Here is a 15,996-nt window from a genome sequence, read left to right as displayed (position 1 = left end):
GACTTTCTGTGCGACTGAGAGAGTGAAGAGGGCACGTTTGTAGCTGGCTGTGAAACTGAATGCAGGAAGTTGCAGACACCGGACACACACTGTGCAGCGTTGAACGCCTCAAGGCGTTTTTTCCAAAGTTTAACAGTGTGCATTTCTACCAGATCATCATTTGCAATTCCAATTGAATAAGCAGTTAGGGGACATTGGCAGAGACACCTCAGGTCCCCTCTCCCTGGCCCAGAATGACGTGGGTTGGGCCCCGTGTGACGGCATCTGCTGCACCCCATGTGCAAAAGGATATTGCTGTAAGCAATCTATCTATAAGACATGGCTGTCCCTGGTATGGGACGGACCACCTCCAGCTAACCTCAATAGAACGAAAAGGTGACTGTCATTCAACACCTTCAACTGACACTGAGATTTAATGAGACACTTACCTTGGTGCTGGCAAGGCCAATATTAACACCAGTGAGTCATTCAAGGAGTTCATTTCACACAGAATGTAGTTCAGCTCACACACCTAAACGAATACACACTGCATCGTAAAGTCATCCTGAGCCCCCCTTGGCAGGAAGCATCTGGCTGGCATAGTGTTGCAGGTGGTGGAGTGTGACACTTGCCACCTGGCACTCCTCTGAAGTGCTCCTCACATACCGGCCGCCACGCTGCCTCTCAGTATTGACCACCTGCTAGATTGGCTCGATCATGGGACGGTCTCCATCACTATTATTACCCTGGCAGCTTTTGTATTGTCATTGGCATTCTGATGCCTTGAGAGCGCTTGTCTTTTTTGAAGTCCATTGAAGTAGTGGAAGCGCATTTTAAATCATGGGAAACATGTCAGATTCAACAAAATTACTGAGGAAGGTTTCATAAACAATTTTGTCGATGAGATGAAGCAATAAAAAAGCAGGCAACAGACTACTGTCAACACATAATACTGCTTGATAATAACAATATTTTTTGAAGAAGGAAAATTAAAGAATTGAGAGCAACAGTCGGGTTTCAGAAGTAAACGCTTCATTCATTTTTGCCATAGAATAATTGATTTTTAATTAAAACTTATGAGCTATTAAAAACAGACCTATTGAGAGCTACAAGATTGTTAATCAATGATATATGCGTTTGTTGAAGCTAACATCCTGCATTATTTCATCATATTTATTTATAATAAAGCACAGCAAATGATGTAGTCAGTTTCTGGTGTAGACTCACAAATATTTGTATGCAGTAAAAGTAAAATATATAGTTTCTATATATAATAAATATCTTGAAAGTTTTATATTTTTGCATTTAAATTTTGTAATTTATGGGATCCCCCCCCCCCCCCCCCATTCCTATGGGAAAAAGAATGGCAAAAATACTTTTGAAGTATTTCAAAGCCACCGGAAAAAAAAAAGTGAACGAGCACTGTTCCACTCAGTATGATTATTTTAAATACATCTAATCATTCACTTTGGTAAAATCAACTAAAATGAACAAACATAAACTGATTAAATCAGCCTATTGACTACAATTTAAATGCATGTTTTAAAAATAAAAACGACATGAACTATTTCTAAAACAAAAATAAAAACTGTAAAAATGAACATTTATCATATCTCATGCATCCCAAACTTGTGGTTCTTCTGTTCAACATCAAATCATGAACTTATTAGCGTGAGATAAGTTTACTAAAATAAGATAAGGGAACACCTCCCATGGGTCCTACAAATGGTCTCACAGTTCCCAAACATCAAGTGTTGTTGTGTGGTGCGAGATCAGATTTTTTGCCCACTGACCACGGGGGGTGGATAAGGGGAATCGTGCCTGTATCCTGTGTGAGTGGCTGTGAGACCTCACCACCTGTGTGCCACATGCCTCTAGCCTCTGCCAAGCCTTTGCATGCAAATATACAATATGGACATAAACTGAAGGGAAGAAGATGTGAGAGCATGGGGACTTCTATATATATATATATATATATATATATATATATATATATATATATATATATATATATATTATCATATGCAGTCACCACATGGACAGGATTCGAGATGATGTCAGTTCTCAGTGGGTTCATCCAAGAAGAGCATGTTTACTTCAAGCTATTTAAAAAGATAATTAAAAATAAAAAAAGTATAAAAGAAGATAGTTCAACCAGAAATGAAAAGGATGCCATTATTTATTAACTTTCATATATATGTAAGCCTGTTTCTACCATGGATTAAAAAATAAAAAAGATAAGATAAATAAGGCTTTTATCTCACAGGTCAGAACTTTTTTGTGCAATTGTGAGTTTTTATCTCACAATTCCAACTTTAATTCTCACAACTGCAATAATCAGAAAAAGTCAAACGTTTTTTTTTTGTTTTTGTTTTTTAATCCCGTGGTGGAAGCTTCCACACTCACATGTTGTTCCAAACCTGTTGTCATTTTTTTCTATAGAACACAAAAGGAGAATCTGACAAAAAATATATATATATCTTTTTAATAAAGACATTTCAAAGTTTATGTCAAGCTCAATTTTTTTTTTTTTTTACAAAAGCAATGTAAAAAACAACAACCAAAAAAAACTTAACAGTGTTATGTTTGACTTTTGAAGCCAGAACTCCAAGCAAAATTTATGTAATTGTTCACTTAAAAGTCTTGCTTGATAATTTTTCCTTTTTTTATTAAATTATACTTTTTGTCTTTTGACAAACAAATCCTTTACATTTAGTCAATATTCTGTATGGTAATTAAGCTATTAAGTTTTACTAAAACAACACTGGAGCTGAAGGGAAAGTACATAATTAGACTAAATAGTAAAGCATTTAAAATATGAAATGTAAAACTACAATTGTTGTGATAACCTTATCAGTGTCCATGTTTTAGTGACGTTATATACACATTCTGACAAGTACAGATAGTTCACTTCAAGTTGTCTTGTGCGAAAGCATAGGTTGTATTATTGCATGCATGTTGTTTATTCATTTGTCATTTATTTTCTAAATGGATATTAAAAAATTTAATACTTTAAAGAGACCTGAAGAACATACAGTGATTCTGAATTTGTAAAGGTGCCAGAAACATAACAAATGACACTCAGTGCTTTGGATTTGTGCCTGCGTATATAACAATCACTGGACTGACAAAACAAGCCCTTCGCCAACTGTTGAAATGCTAGCGAAGTTCTCAGGAATAGCTCTCTTTTCTGTGTTGTTTTGTCTTCGCGTAAGTTCTGTTTGGAGAAAAAGCATGTTTTTCCAATAAATTCCTTTCGTCATCCCCGGTGGACGTGAAACTATGGAGACGCAGCTTCTGCCATATTCTCATTAGTAGTGTCTAATCTCAGCCTGAGCTGTAATTAAAGAGGCCATACAGTACACAAGCGTAAGGGAGTGCTTCTCTCGAGCGGTCGCAGCTCCTCCTGTGCTGCATTCTGGCCAAACGCTTGGATGAAAAGCCTGCATGCTAATGACCAAGGTGTGAAAATGTCCCTGGGGTCCGAGACGCATCACGTTCCCCGGCCCACTCGCTGATAAAGGCGAGGCGCCGCCCTGGATCCGTGAGCAGGATATGAATACGGTAACAGTCCCGCAGTGTCGGGCGTCTGCTTGACTGTGAGGGTGTTGACAGAGCGGCAGGTGCTTTGATGGATCTATGTCCTTCATTTAGGTCAGAGTAGAAGTCCTTCGGCATGTCAGCTGCTATTTTCAGCAGGCCTTGTCCTCGTCCCGATGGGAATTTCTTCAGACTTGGTAATACTGGTCTACTGTAAAAAAAATAAAAATAAATAATAATAATAATAAAAAACAATAAGTTTATAGTGATTCTATTTACTTAATATTTATTTATTTTTACTTATTTTTCTCTGAGAATCTATGAAGGTTGCATTGGCATCACGTAGTCTGCGTCACTGGATTCAGTTTGATGATGAACTACCAACGTCAGTCAAAACTGGATGTTCCAAAAATAGTCTGGTTTGGCATAATTTATTGTGCATGAATCGCTAAACCAGTCATATCTTGCGTCAGAGGTCAGCTGCAATCTCGCAGCTTTATGTAGCCCTGGTTAATGCCTAATAATGACTAAAGAGGATGACAGCAGTTGTAGACTTCTGTTTACTCTGGATTTCAACAAGGCCCTTTTGACATAATTAGCGCCACTAAAAATAACAGATAAACCTCCTTTCCTTTCATGACATCATTGGACTTTTTTTTTGGAGGTGGGTTGTTCCCAGAGATGAGGGGTTTAACAGAAGAAAAAAAAGCTTCCCTGATCCCTGGTCCGGAAGGAGTCCAGGACTTTGCGTCTGCTTGTGCCACTCAGCTGTGTCAAGCTTAGTGATTCGACAAGTAAAATACGGCCCTGGCACAAACAAGCTTGAATATGGCAACTGCCATGATGTAACTGAAAAGGACAGAGCATTTTACTCCAAATACTTTCCACGAATAGGGAACAAAACATGGTTTGAAACTGTAGAAATGTTTGTGCATATGATGACTTGATGTTTACAGGTTTAAATGTTGATTTGTGTAGTTTTATTATCTAGCAATAAACAAAAAAACTAAATTAAATAAATTTATCGTGCTTAAAAAGTATATTTTAAAATATTTTATTGTTTCACTTTAGCAAATGAGTCAGATGTTAATTCAGCAACTGATCCGACTGATTCATGAAGGAAAGTTCACCAGACTGATTCATCACGTGGTTTGTGTCTTTTTGGAAGATTGTATAAAAGAGCCATTTGTTCATGAATGCATCATGCACGTAGTTGCGCTGCATGTGTGGATTCAAATGAGGCTTATATGAATAATTTGGTAATGAATCTCACCACACTTGTCACTTGTTTTTGTGTGCTGCCCACAAGTTTTACTCAATACATAAATATGTCATTATTTGATGGCACACAGTATTTTTTATCTCATCGCATTGAAGGCCTCAATCATTCAAAATTCAAGGAAAAATACATTTCCATGGCATGCGATTGAGCTTCTCTGTTGTTGACTCACCCTGATATTCAAATTTTGATCCAATTAAATTATTTCAAATGATTTGTTTTAATGAACCAGTTAAAAAAAAAAAAAACTGATTTGTTGTTTCTTTTAGGCCTAGTTAATTGCATAATCATGTTATAAAGTATTTTGTTTCTAACAAACAATTTCATGGGGTTGTAGGCCTGCTTTTATTTTTAGCTCTAGTTTTTCATGCTAGGTTAACTAGAAAATGGTTTATCTGATGGCTCTCACAACAAAAATAAGATTTGTACATATAAGCGTAATGCTTTTTGAAAGACGATGTTGAACTAAATTCTGCCATGTCCTTGGACACAGTAGGCTATCACAGAAGCTAAATTAACAGCTATTCCTTCCTAACTGTTCTAAACCTTTTGCATAGTCCCTTTGAGAGGGGAACAAGATATGGGAGCTTCTCTAAAATTGGAAACGGCTCAAGCAGAGACTTGCTGCTGTCCCTGTGAGCCCCAGCCCTCTGAATCTATTACCGGCGTCTCAGATGTGTCTGGGAGTGTGGCGGCTCTCATTGGATCAGCGGATGCTTCTGAGGGCAAGTGGCATTTTAATGAAATACCTGAAAAGTCAATTTGCACATCTCTTCTCTGTCCTTTCTAAGTCATTAATTACAGCACCACAGGCAGAGGGGATTTAAAGCACTGCTTTAAAATGGAAATCTTTAAACAAATGGGTTGACAGCGAAATTGGTTGAACTGAAAAATAGGGACTTATGCATAATTGAATATGCCAGATTGTTCCTAATTTGGAGAGGTTAATGAGAGTTGCTTGGCTATGTGTCTCAGCTTCACCTTACTGAAATTCAGATTGCAAATTTCTGATCGCATAATTGTATACCAAGTATTTTTTTGTCAGAACTTAATGGATTTTAAAGGACATCCTGGATACAGAAAGTCTGGTAATTTCATCTTCAGAATAATTAGTCTATAATTAGTTTTAATGGGAAATAACACAAAATTCTCATCAACATGCTTACCTGTTTAGCACATTATTGCAGGGTCATAAGTAGTTTTATTCTCATTATTATTTCAGCAACTACATAGTCTTACAGAGTGCATGAAAATGCAAAGTGTCATTTGAGCTCTAATTTAATGTTCCAAACGAATTGATAAAGTCATTTGTTCCTTAGCTCTCAGTCAGCAGGAGTGACTTGGCTGCAGTTTGTAATCCAATCCTCAGCCTCCTTTAATCTTATGAGAAGAGAGCACGGTGGAGCATCTTGCACAGGAAGGGACTGTTTCCTCAAAACTCATTTCACGTGTGGCTAAAACAGCAAATGGAATTTGTCCACCCTATAAAATGTGCCACCTCATTTAATTTAATAGTGCCATTCAGTAACCTGATGCTATTTTAGCCTCCCAATCAACCCGTCACATTGGCCTTGTACTCTTGTCAGTCTAAGCTTGAAATTTCCCTCAGTCGTTTTTTCCCCCCAATAAAAAAGGTTCAGCACACCACAATTTTTTTTTTCTAGAATCATCATACATGGAAAATAACTAAATTCCAGGGGAAAATACCATCTCGCATGGTATTTTTTTCAGGCATTTCTCATGGCAGACCTTTTTGCATCAGTGATCTGGGAGGTGAGTAATATGACATCCAGTGCATTGCATTCCTCAGCCCAAAGCAGGCCAGAATCCTAAACAGGGAATAGACAGCCTGAAGGAAGCCGCAGGGACCAGCAAAGTCTGAAGGGTAATACAGGGCAGATATAGAAACAATTGCAACCAATCTATTTAAAAAAAATAGATATTGTTTTCTTATGCCCTTGTAAATGGACAGAGTTTGTATTGCAATTATGCTTTGATACCGCAACAAATCTACCAAATCTGTAAATGAGATGTAGAATATATTTGTCATTAGTGATGGAGATTTTAGAGTGACTCATTCTGCAGGTATATCACTATTCAAAACAGTGCCCATTTTCAATCAAAATATCATTTACATTATTCATGTGTGCATATCTTTAAAGGTTATTTGTAAATAGTTTAGAATGATTATTTCCCAAATTAGACCTAGAATTTCCATCATAATTCTATTTCTTGATGTTTTATTTAAAGCTGCGGTAGGTAACTTTTGACGCTCTAGTGGTTAGTAAACAGAACTGCTTGCGTCTTGCGGAAGAACATCACAGCCGGAACTACTTCTCTCTGTTTATGTCTATGAATCACAAAGGTACTGGGTTACTCCGCCGCGTTACCCCCGAATAAATCTAAAATAGTCTGAATATAAACACTTATAGATGTACCCTAGTGATTCAGAACAAGCTAAAATCACGGTTTGGAAAACGGATTCATGGTGTACTCGCTTATTATATAAATTTTTCTGCATTTTGAACACAAACAAAGTTATGGACCGCAGCTCTGATTGGTTGATTTCTTACCGGGAGCGGATGGCTTTCTGCAAATGGCAATAGGACCACTGGGAGGAGCCGGAGGAGCTTGATTTTTTCACAGATTATCTGTCTCATATTCTACTGTCAGGACATAATGACAAATTTAATAAATATGTAAAAAATATATTTTTACAAAAGTTACCAACTGCAGCTTTAAAATACGGTCAGGAAGACAGGGTTTCAGCCTTGTGTCTAAAAGGTTTTTTGCTCTGTATCACTTTATCTTTTATTATGTTCTTGTGAATAATATTGCTGAACACTCTAAACACATTAAAACTTTGATAGCAACAAAATTTTGACAGATATTAAAACGGGCTTTAGAAATTACAGGGAATAATTTTAATGATCTGCACTGTCATCAAGTACCACATTTCTTTAATTGCTGCAGTTTGCAGAGTGAACCCTGCAGTTTCTTGACCCTGTTGGCAGGTCGCTTCTCTTATTTAATTATCCTGTCATCCATAAATACCTAAGACCTTCAGATCCATAGTGCACTAACAGGAATCATGCCTTGATTGAGATAGTTTAACAGCACAGAGTTGCCTCTCGGCATTTCTTTATCACCTGGAATTTCTCTGAGATGTTTTCCAAAGGTGTACATTATGTCACTTTTGTGGAAATGCAAAGTTAAAAGCTCCAAAAGAAGCAAAACTTGCTGAGAACTCCTACATGTGACTTGTCACATTCTGAAAGTAGGTCATATGGCACAATTAAATGTATGGTTCTCTTACACATTGATGTTCTTATCTCTGTCAGGTTATCCCTCGTCCATCTAAAATGCGACAATAAGTCTCCATCTTATTTTTCTTTTCTTTTTTTGGCGTGTGTGTCAAAGCACATGACAGCAGGCCGAGCTTCCATCACCATCATGTCAAATTGTTATAATCTTTTGACAACACTGCAAAGACGTTCTTGAATTTGAGAGCTGTGAAATAAGGGGACCACTTAATCTTCTTTCCATCTCCCTTTTATTCGATTAATCCGCGGCACAGCTGTTGGAGACACTGTAAGATTGTGTAATATGTGTCCCATCCCACCCTATGCCGTAATTGAAAATGATGATCTCTCTCAGTCTCTCAGTCAAGTGCAACCAGAACATTTATTTAAACCTGAATTAATGTCCAGTGTGGTGCGTTCTTTTTAAACACTTCAAGACAAACGATAATGCTGATATTTTAAAAAAGAAAAGCAAATAAGAAATCTCTTTTAACTCTTGCAGCTCTTGTATTTTGACCGATCTGTCAAACCATATGTTTTTTTCTTTTCATATAAAAGACATATGGTGTTTTTTGATGTTTCATATAACCCTCAAATGTGAAGAGATGTTGTTTTATTACACCCAGGGACTTTACGGATGCTTTAAATTGAAGAACAATGAACTCCCGAGCTATTGTATGTCAAATCCCATATGCGTTTGGATTTGTTATTTTTAGCAGCTTACTGTTATGTAAAGCGAATGGCGTAATAGATAAAGCTTATAGAATTGTCCTACCCATCATTTTAATGGTTCGGAGTTCAATATCTCACCCCAGGCCAATGACTGGAAGTAAAGCTGTTTTGTATCTTCTATAAACTTGCTCTTTGAATCCCCTTGTTTTGCTGTTTCATTCTGATATATGTTTACTTGGACAAAAATAATGTTTCATTTGCTCTGCAAAATTGAATATAAATCAAGTTAGAAGAATGAGTTATGCAGACTAAATATTTTTGAACAGGCATAAACAAGAAAAGCTCCTAGATCCATGTTTATGTTTTCCATTAATCTCTATTTCTACTTATTTAGGTTCAGCTGCATGCTCTGCCAGTCGTTCGTCGAATAGTAAATGGACCATTCTTAGCTTCTCCAGGGTCACAGTGAGTCCGCCTGGAACAGACACCAAGAATGATGCACTTGAAGCACGACTCTAATTTATTCAATTTAAAAAAGTCACAAACCCAGATGCCAGAGATAACTTTCCTGAGATTTCTTTAAATAATCTCTTTTCCTCATTCAAAAGGATTTGTTAAAAATCTAATAACGCACTGGATTTGGCCTTTCAGGCCAAGGTATTTGCAGTTTGTTGCTTTGGTGTTGAACCCGGACAGAGAAATGAGTTAACATAATTCTTGGCAGCATCTACAGTTGTAAGACCTACAATATCTTTGGATTAACTTCTCAAGACTCCAAGAGCTTGTTAAATCTTTGGTCGAGATTGTGCACTTTGATTGGAACTCAGTCAAGACTTAATGCATGTCTGTCATTGCATTTCATTGATGTGCTCTCTTTCAACGGGGATGACCTTACAGACCATGTTACATAAAGACATACTTAGAAAAATGTGGAACACTTGAAATAACTATGGGCTACATTAGTTTCAAGTGGATTTTTCAAGAACAGCATACGTCTTCCAGATGCAAGCAGAGTGAAGTACTGAGCTGTTTAGGGTTTTAATTACCTTATGGGAAGCATCTCCAACTCTCAAAGCTTTTTTTTTTTTTAGTTCTATACTTGTAAAATACATATTTATTTTATCTGATTTATTTTAATGTGAGAAGCTACTGTATATGTAGATGGATTTACCTTCATCAAACATTTAGCTGAACATTTTAAATGTCGTACTTTTTCACAAAAATGAATTGGAGATCAGACAGTAATTTGCAGAATCCTCTTCTAATTGCCAAACTATATTGATTGAAACTCAGATGCAATATTCAAATATGATTGCTGTGCAGATCATTCAAACTGGCAGAAAATGCATGATTATGATATTAATTTATGATATTACACATGCATTGATCTCTCATCTACCTGATAGCTTGCTGAAATCATAACTACATTACGGCCATATATCCAATATGGACCAATTATGGATTTATGACAGCAATACCAAATGTCCTCGGAATCAGTGACAATAGATTTCTCATGCATACGTTGCAGTTCACTTAGCTTGCAGTAGGAGGTGCTTTTTTTTAGTGCTGACATTGTCTGGGCACTGGCCTCGAATCAAACCAGATAGCTGGAACTTCATCATTCCAATGCAGTCACTGTCCTTCCTAACTTTTTTAAATCATCATCTCAATTTTACAATTGAGCTTTTGATTACACTCTGTAAATGACTGAGAAATCAATAAAAGATGCCCCTTATGGCCATTTTCCCAGAATTATGAGACTTGCATGACATAAGAGGTCCATGACTCAAGCTTAAAGCCGTACCAAGTGTTCAAGCAATTTGAGATATAAATGTTCAAAATGGTCAGAATGCCTCGCTCTGACCCTGGGTTGAAAGGTTCTCTTTAAGTCAGTCTTAAATCAAATGTGATCACGGATTAGTATTTCATAAAACCAGTTATATACGCAATGTAAATGTATCACTTATTAATACATTTTTTTTAAACTCTTAAATACACTCAGTTTTTTATCGTCCTTTGCACATCTGAGGAACAGGCTTCAAAATGACTAGACCAAATACTGACCTGCTATCTGACGAAGAGGGATTATCTATAGTCTGATTTATTATTAATTCAAACAGACATCATAATTTACTCAGTGTTAATTTACTCACTTTTCTCAGTGGTACACAAATGGATTACTTTATTGTGATTTTATTGTTCTTTTTTGTCATTATTGGTGCTTGAAAGCACCAGTCCCCATTCAATGTCGGAAAAGAGCAGCATGAACATTTTTCTTAACTTCTCCGTTTGTGTTCCACAGAAAATAAAAGTGTTTCATAGAGATTTGGAACAACATGAGGGTGAATGACTGAATGTTCTGTAAGATAATACTTTAATGTGGATGATACTTGATACTGTAACACAAGTCTTTCAATAACTTTCAAACTCCGAAACACCAGTGACGGATTACAGTCATGAAAATGAATTTACAGATCAAGATACTTAAGAGAATAAGAGATGATTATACAATGTAGGGCTGTGTAACACATTTTCTGCCCTCCTTTGAGTGTGATGCTTCATAAATCTTCAAAGACATAAGAGACTTCCTTCTGAGATTTATGATTTATGATATATCTCCGTCATTGAGTGTACATTGTGAATATGAAGTTATTTTAATATGTTTTCCTGATGCTGTCTATTGGTGTTGCTCCTCTAGGAGAGATGATACAACAGACATAAAAAGATGTGGTATGGTAAATGGCTTGGATTATTTGAGCTGTACATGACTTCATGACCACAGTGTCCTGACCACTTTTTAATATATATACCCACAGAGAGACACAACATTGTATTTCCTCCTGGTGGTTACAGTTATGAATCACAGTCTGCGGTCTGTCGACCTCATTTGCGAAGCAGAAATAGAATTTGTGTGTAAATCAATTGTATTGCTATTCTTACATAAATTATTGAATGGATGGAGATGACTGCAGTCAAATGACTGCAGCAATTTATGTAAGAATGGTTTCTAACAATTGACATACAAAATAGTTTCATAAACAAGGCTCTGTGTGTGTACTATGTAGAGCCTCAAATGTGGACACTTTTGAACATATTTGCATTATATAACAAACTATGAAACCATTCTATTTGATTATTGATCTATGTAATGAAAAACAAGAATTGTATTTGGCTGTGATGTCCAAAAGTGTCCAAATACTTGTATAAGCCAAAAGCTACTATCCCACTCTTTTCTGAGAGTGTGTGAGTCAATAAATAATAGTGCTGCCTATTTTTATATGTGTTTTAATGAGGGAGTACATTTTAAATTATAGTAATAAAGTGCTACAGAAGACCTTATATTATCAAATCACTGGCCATAAAGTATGGTGTAAACAGTGTCGGAAAAAAAAATGGACCTCTCTTCTACTGCTCCCTGATGTTGTTGAATTTAGCTTGCAGATAGATAGATAGACAGACAGACAGACAGACAGACAGACAGATAGACATACAGACACATAGATAGATAGATAGATAGATAGATAGATAGATAGATAGATAGATAGATAGATAGATAGATAGATAGATAGATAGATAGATAGATAGATAGATAGATAGATAGATAGATAGATAGATAGATAGATACTATTACACAAAACAAACACCAAACTATTATGCACAAAGCTAATTATGTCAAAAGTTAGCTAACACACTGAAACTTTGAAGTGAATGCAACAGACTGAATTTATTATAGCTTACACGAGATGGCAAATATGAGCCAAGAGATATTAAGCATCTAATTACCATGCTCATCCGATTATAAGCATAAATACACAATGAAAAACACAATTTACTGTGTTCCTGAAATGTTCGTTGCTTGTACATAATCAGTTTATACCTGCACGAGCCATTGATCATTTTGAGAGCTGCAAATACCACATATCAATTCACTGACAGTCATGCATATTTGAATATACTCATACAGACTTATTCCAACAACAGGATTAAAGACAGCTAAATGAAATACTCTTATACTGAATAACAAATGCCTATTTGGTTCTTTTTGATTAGGAGCAATTGAAGGTATTCTGAAAATAAAGTCCTCTGGTTACAGCTTTGTCCATTATTTTTTTGCAATGTTAATTATGCATGGGCTGTTACATTTCAATTGCTGCTTTTATGTACAACCCAAACCACATAGAGGCACAATGTTCAGCATAATGTTTATTACCTGTTTCCCAGCAACATACAGCAACAAGATGCCAAAAGAGTGAGAAGCTCAAGAAAAGGCAGCTAAAGAAATCTATATCATAGTGATTTGATGTTAGGAGAGATCCAGCTCTACTTAAAAACAGCCATTTAGGAGGCAACAGGCGTCTTCTTAACAAGCCGTCTGCGCACCGGGTTAGCAGGTGCTGCACTCGCACTTGCTTTCTCAGCCTTCAGTTCATCTATGAAGGTTTCCAATGGACCGAACTTCTCGGTCAGCTCCCCAAGATGAGTTTTCAGGGCATTGAACTCTTTGAACAAGTCATCCAGCGCCTCAGAGAGAGGTTGGATCCTGGAGAGTTAAAGAGAGAAAGAAACATAAGAGCAGCAAGCAATCCAAACCATAAGGAGCCAGGAAGTTCCCCATTAAGCACATAAAATATTTTGCACAGTTTCCAGCATAATTAAATGTTCTGCTCTGAAAAGAACGCAGTCCAGATTTCGACATCAGATACCAAAATAACAACGTTGTGTTCCTGCTTTTTTCTTTCTGTGGAAAGAAAGAATGCCTGAATCTGAGAGTTTGATTGAACCTCATGATAGTGTACCTAGAGTAGTCGGGCAACAAGGACTGATGGTCGTTCTGCAGGAGTCCTTTTACTTGGTTCAGGATGTCAAACCTCCAGTCATCAAGCACTTGAGTCAGATTTGCAACTCCTCGCATGCTTACCTTCTCAGCTGAGGACCAGAAAAGTAATTTCATTAGCATTTTTATCAGTTGGTACAACATAATATAATAATATTTTGGTAAAAAAATAACATATCAGCAAGAACATTAACACATAAATCAACTACTGTGTGTTTTATTAAATAAAAAGATATATATCCACTTACAGCCATCACGATAGTTCCATTCCTCTTTTGCAGGGCGTCTCTTCTGACCACAGACTACGACCACAGTCAGGGTCAGGAACAACAGGCTCACCCTGAAACTCATCCTGGTTCTTTATGATTCCTGCACAAGTACACCCAGAAACTCAGACTACACGTGTGGTTACTGAAACGAATTACTGAAAGTCCATTTCCTCTCATTTTAAAACGGTGAAATGACTGCCCTGGTCTGTTCCTCTCCTCTAAGCAGATGACGTATATTTACTGAGAGATAAATAAAGGTCTGTGCTACTAAACTCACTATTAATCATAATCCTTAAAATAATATTGGTGCATAAAGACCATATTTGGTTTCAGGGCACAATCTGTGCCGACTTGCCTGATAGCTGTGCATGACATTTTCTTGGTCTGTAAGAAAGCTACATTTTAAAAACAATGTGCATGTGAAAATAGAATAAAAACAAGAAATAAACATTTATGTTTTAACTTCCCTTAATGCAAATATATATTTATTTTTACATTAAGTACATAAGTATATGCATTTCTTGAAATATAAATATGAAATCTTTACAATAAAAGAAAATCAGCTAAAAACAACCGACACGTTTGGAATTATAGAAGTGTGTAAATTTCAATATCGGTTTTTACATACCAGTCAGTCCGAGAGTTTGGGCAGATGTGTGCTCTTTAAAGTGCTCCTGGAGTTCTGTGTCTCCGTTGCTCCGCCAGTCTGTCCCGAGACTGAAGGACACTCCCTCCTGTTTTAAAACATTCCCTCATCACACATCTTTTCCAAACCCTTGGCTTGTATGAGCAAGCCACTTTGGTTTGAATTTCAAAACCCTTCCTTGAGGTCCGAAGAGTTCTGTAAGAACTTGTTTGTATTGTTTTGTATGATTTTAGTTAGCAAGTGTGTTTTGACATTTCTATGTAAAATTAATCAAATTTGAGAATATATATATATATATATATATGTGTGTGTGATTGTGTGTGTGTGCATTTCCTATTTTGTTTGGAATATATCGTCAATTTCTTCATGTATATTACACTTTTTTCAAATAATATATATGCAGCGATCGTTTACATACCAAGTAGCAGACTGCAAACGCGTCCTGTGTGAAAGCACATCAAGTCCGTGCTGCACCACATACCTGTACATAACACACACGGACTGCATACGCACTGCAGATGGAGTATGTGTGAAACAGGCGTGAGCAGGGTCTGTAGCTGGGGTCAGCGGGGACCCGGTGAAGGTTGTACCAGTGAGCCCTGTTTGAAATTTTTTAATTTGTAGGTTTGTTTATTTTTATTTATTTGTGCTGTTTACACAATGTTTAAGTTTTTTTCAAGTTTGTAGGTGTCAAGGTACAGAAACCAAATAATTAAATGTAAAATAGCACAATATACAATCAAACCTACATTTATTCAGACACCTTCAACATTTCTCACATTATTAAAGTTTTGCTATATATATATATCAAAAATTATATCTGGTGTCTAATTACTTATTTATATATATATATATATATATATATGAAGAAAGTGACACAGAAATTGACAATATATATGCCAATGCTGTATCTTATGTACTAAAAATACGCTACAGAATCTTTTAAGCAGATGGGTTATTCCTGTTATACAGTGACTTTTATGTCCCAATGATTTATTTAATCATATTTTCTCTAAAATGAGTCACATATTTATAAGATATGGCTTAAATTGTATATTTAGGTCTTCTTTATCACTACAAAAGGGATAATAGAAATTATAAATACTATTTTGTATTTGACACACCTTTTCATTGATATATGCATTCAATTTTATTATGTCCTCAGTGCAAAGTGATCAACTTCCACAAGAAATATAAACCATAAAATGATTTTAAAAAACTCAAAATTTGTTTTAATTATGTTATAGACTAGGCTAAACTGCCTCAAATCATACATATAAATCATTTGAAAATATAGTTTTTTTTGTTTGTTTTTTTACAATTTTCTTCAATAACCGTGTCCCTGAATTCATTTTCCACCTTGTTAGTACATACTTTCTATTACTCTAAAACCGACTGCAATTTAATTGAGACCATTTTGTATAAGTGACATAATTTATTTTTCCCTCTGGAATTCATCTGTACAAACTGAGATA

At 36.1% G+C, this 15,996-nt stretch overlaps 1 protein-coding gene across 3 annotated transcripts; it reads right to left on the bottom strand.

Moving 5' to 3' along the window:
• Nucleotides 1-12,477: 12,477 nt before the first annotated feature.
• si:ch211-76l23.4 (uncharacterized) lies at nt 12,478-14,652 on the bottom strand. Of its 3 annotated transcripts, none has more exons than XM_052550121.1 (5): nt 14,504-14,582; nt 14,231-14,259; nt 13,855-13,975; nt 13,569-13,698; nt 12,478-13,312 (listed from the first exon to the last, which is right to left on the bottom strand). In XM_052550121.1, exons 3-5 carry the CDS (start codon nt 13,955-13,957, stop codon nt 13,111-13,113), a joined length of 435 nt encoding a protein of 144 aa, XP_052406081.1. In that variant the 5' UTR covers nt 13,958-13,975; nt 14,231-14,259; nt 14,504-14,582; the 3' UTR covers nt 12,478-13,110. The 3 variants fall into 3 exon arrangements, with proteins under 3 accessions (XP_052406081.1, XP_052406082.1, XP_052406080.1); XM_052550122.1 differs by having other exon boundaries at nt 14,231-14,270; nt 14,504-14,571; XM_052550120.1 differs by lacking the exon at nt 14,231-14,259 and having other exon boundaries at nt 14,504-14,652.
• Nucleotides 14,653-15,996: the final 1,344 nt, after the last annotated feature.

The sequence above is a fragment of the Carassius gibelio genome, chromosome B3, assembly GCF_023724105.1.
Source record: "Carassius gibelio isolate Cgi1373 ecotype wild population from Czech Republic chromosome B3, carGib1.2-hapl.c, whole genome shotgun sequence".
Lineage (NCBI taxonomy): Eukaryota > Metazoa > Chordata > Actinopteri > Cypriniformes > Cyprinidae > Carassius > Carassius gibelio.
The sequence above is the reverse complement of the archived record's forward strand: the minus strand, read 5'-3'. Positions and strand labels throughout refer to the sequence as shown.

Excerpts from the sequence above, each read along its gene's own strand:
- si:ch211-76l23.4 (XM_052550120.1), bottom strand. The coding sequence starts at position 13,957 with ATGAGTTTCAGGGTGAGCCTGTTGTTCCTGACCCTGACTGTGGTCGTA. Across the intron at positions 13,699-13,854 it reads ATGGAACTATCGTGATGGCT|CTGAGAAGGTAAGCATGCGA; the intron begins GTAAGTGGATAT and ends TCTGGTCCTCAG. Across the intron at positions 13,313-13,568 it reads TTGTTGCCCGACTACTCTAG|GATCCAACCTCTCTCTGAGG; the intron begins GTACACTATCAT and ends TTAACTCTCCAG.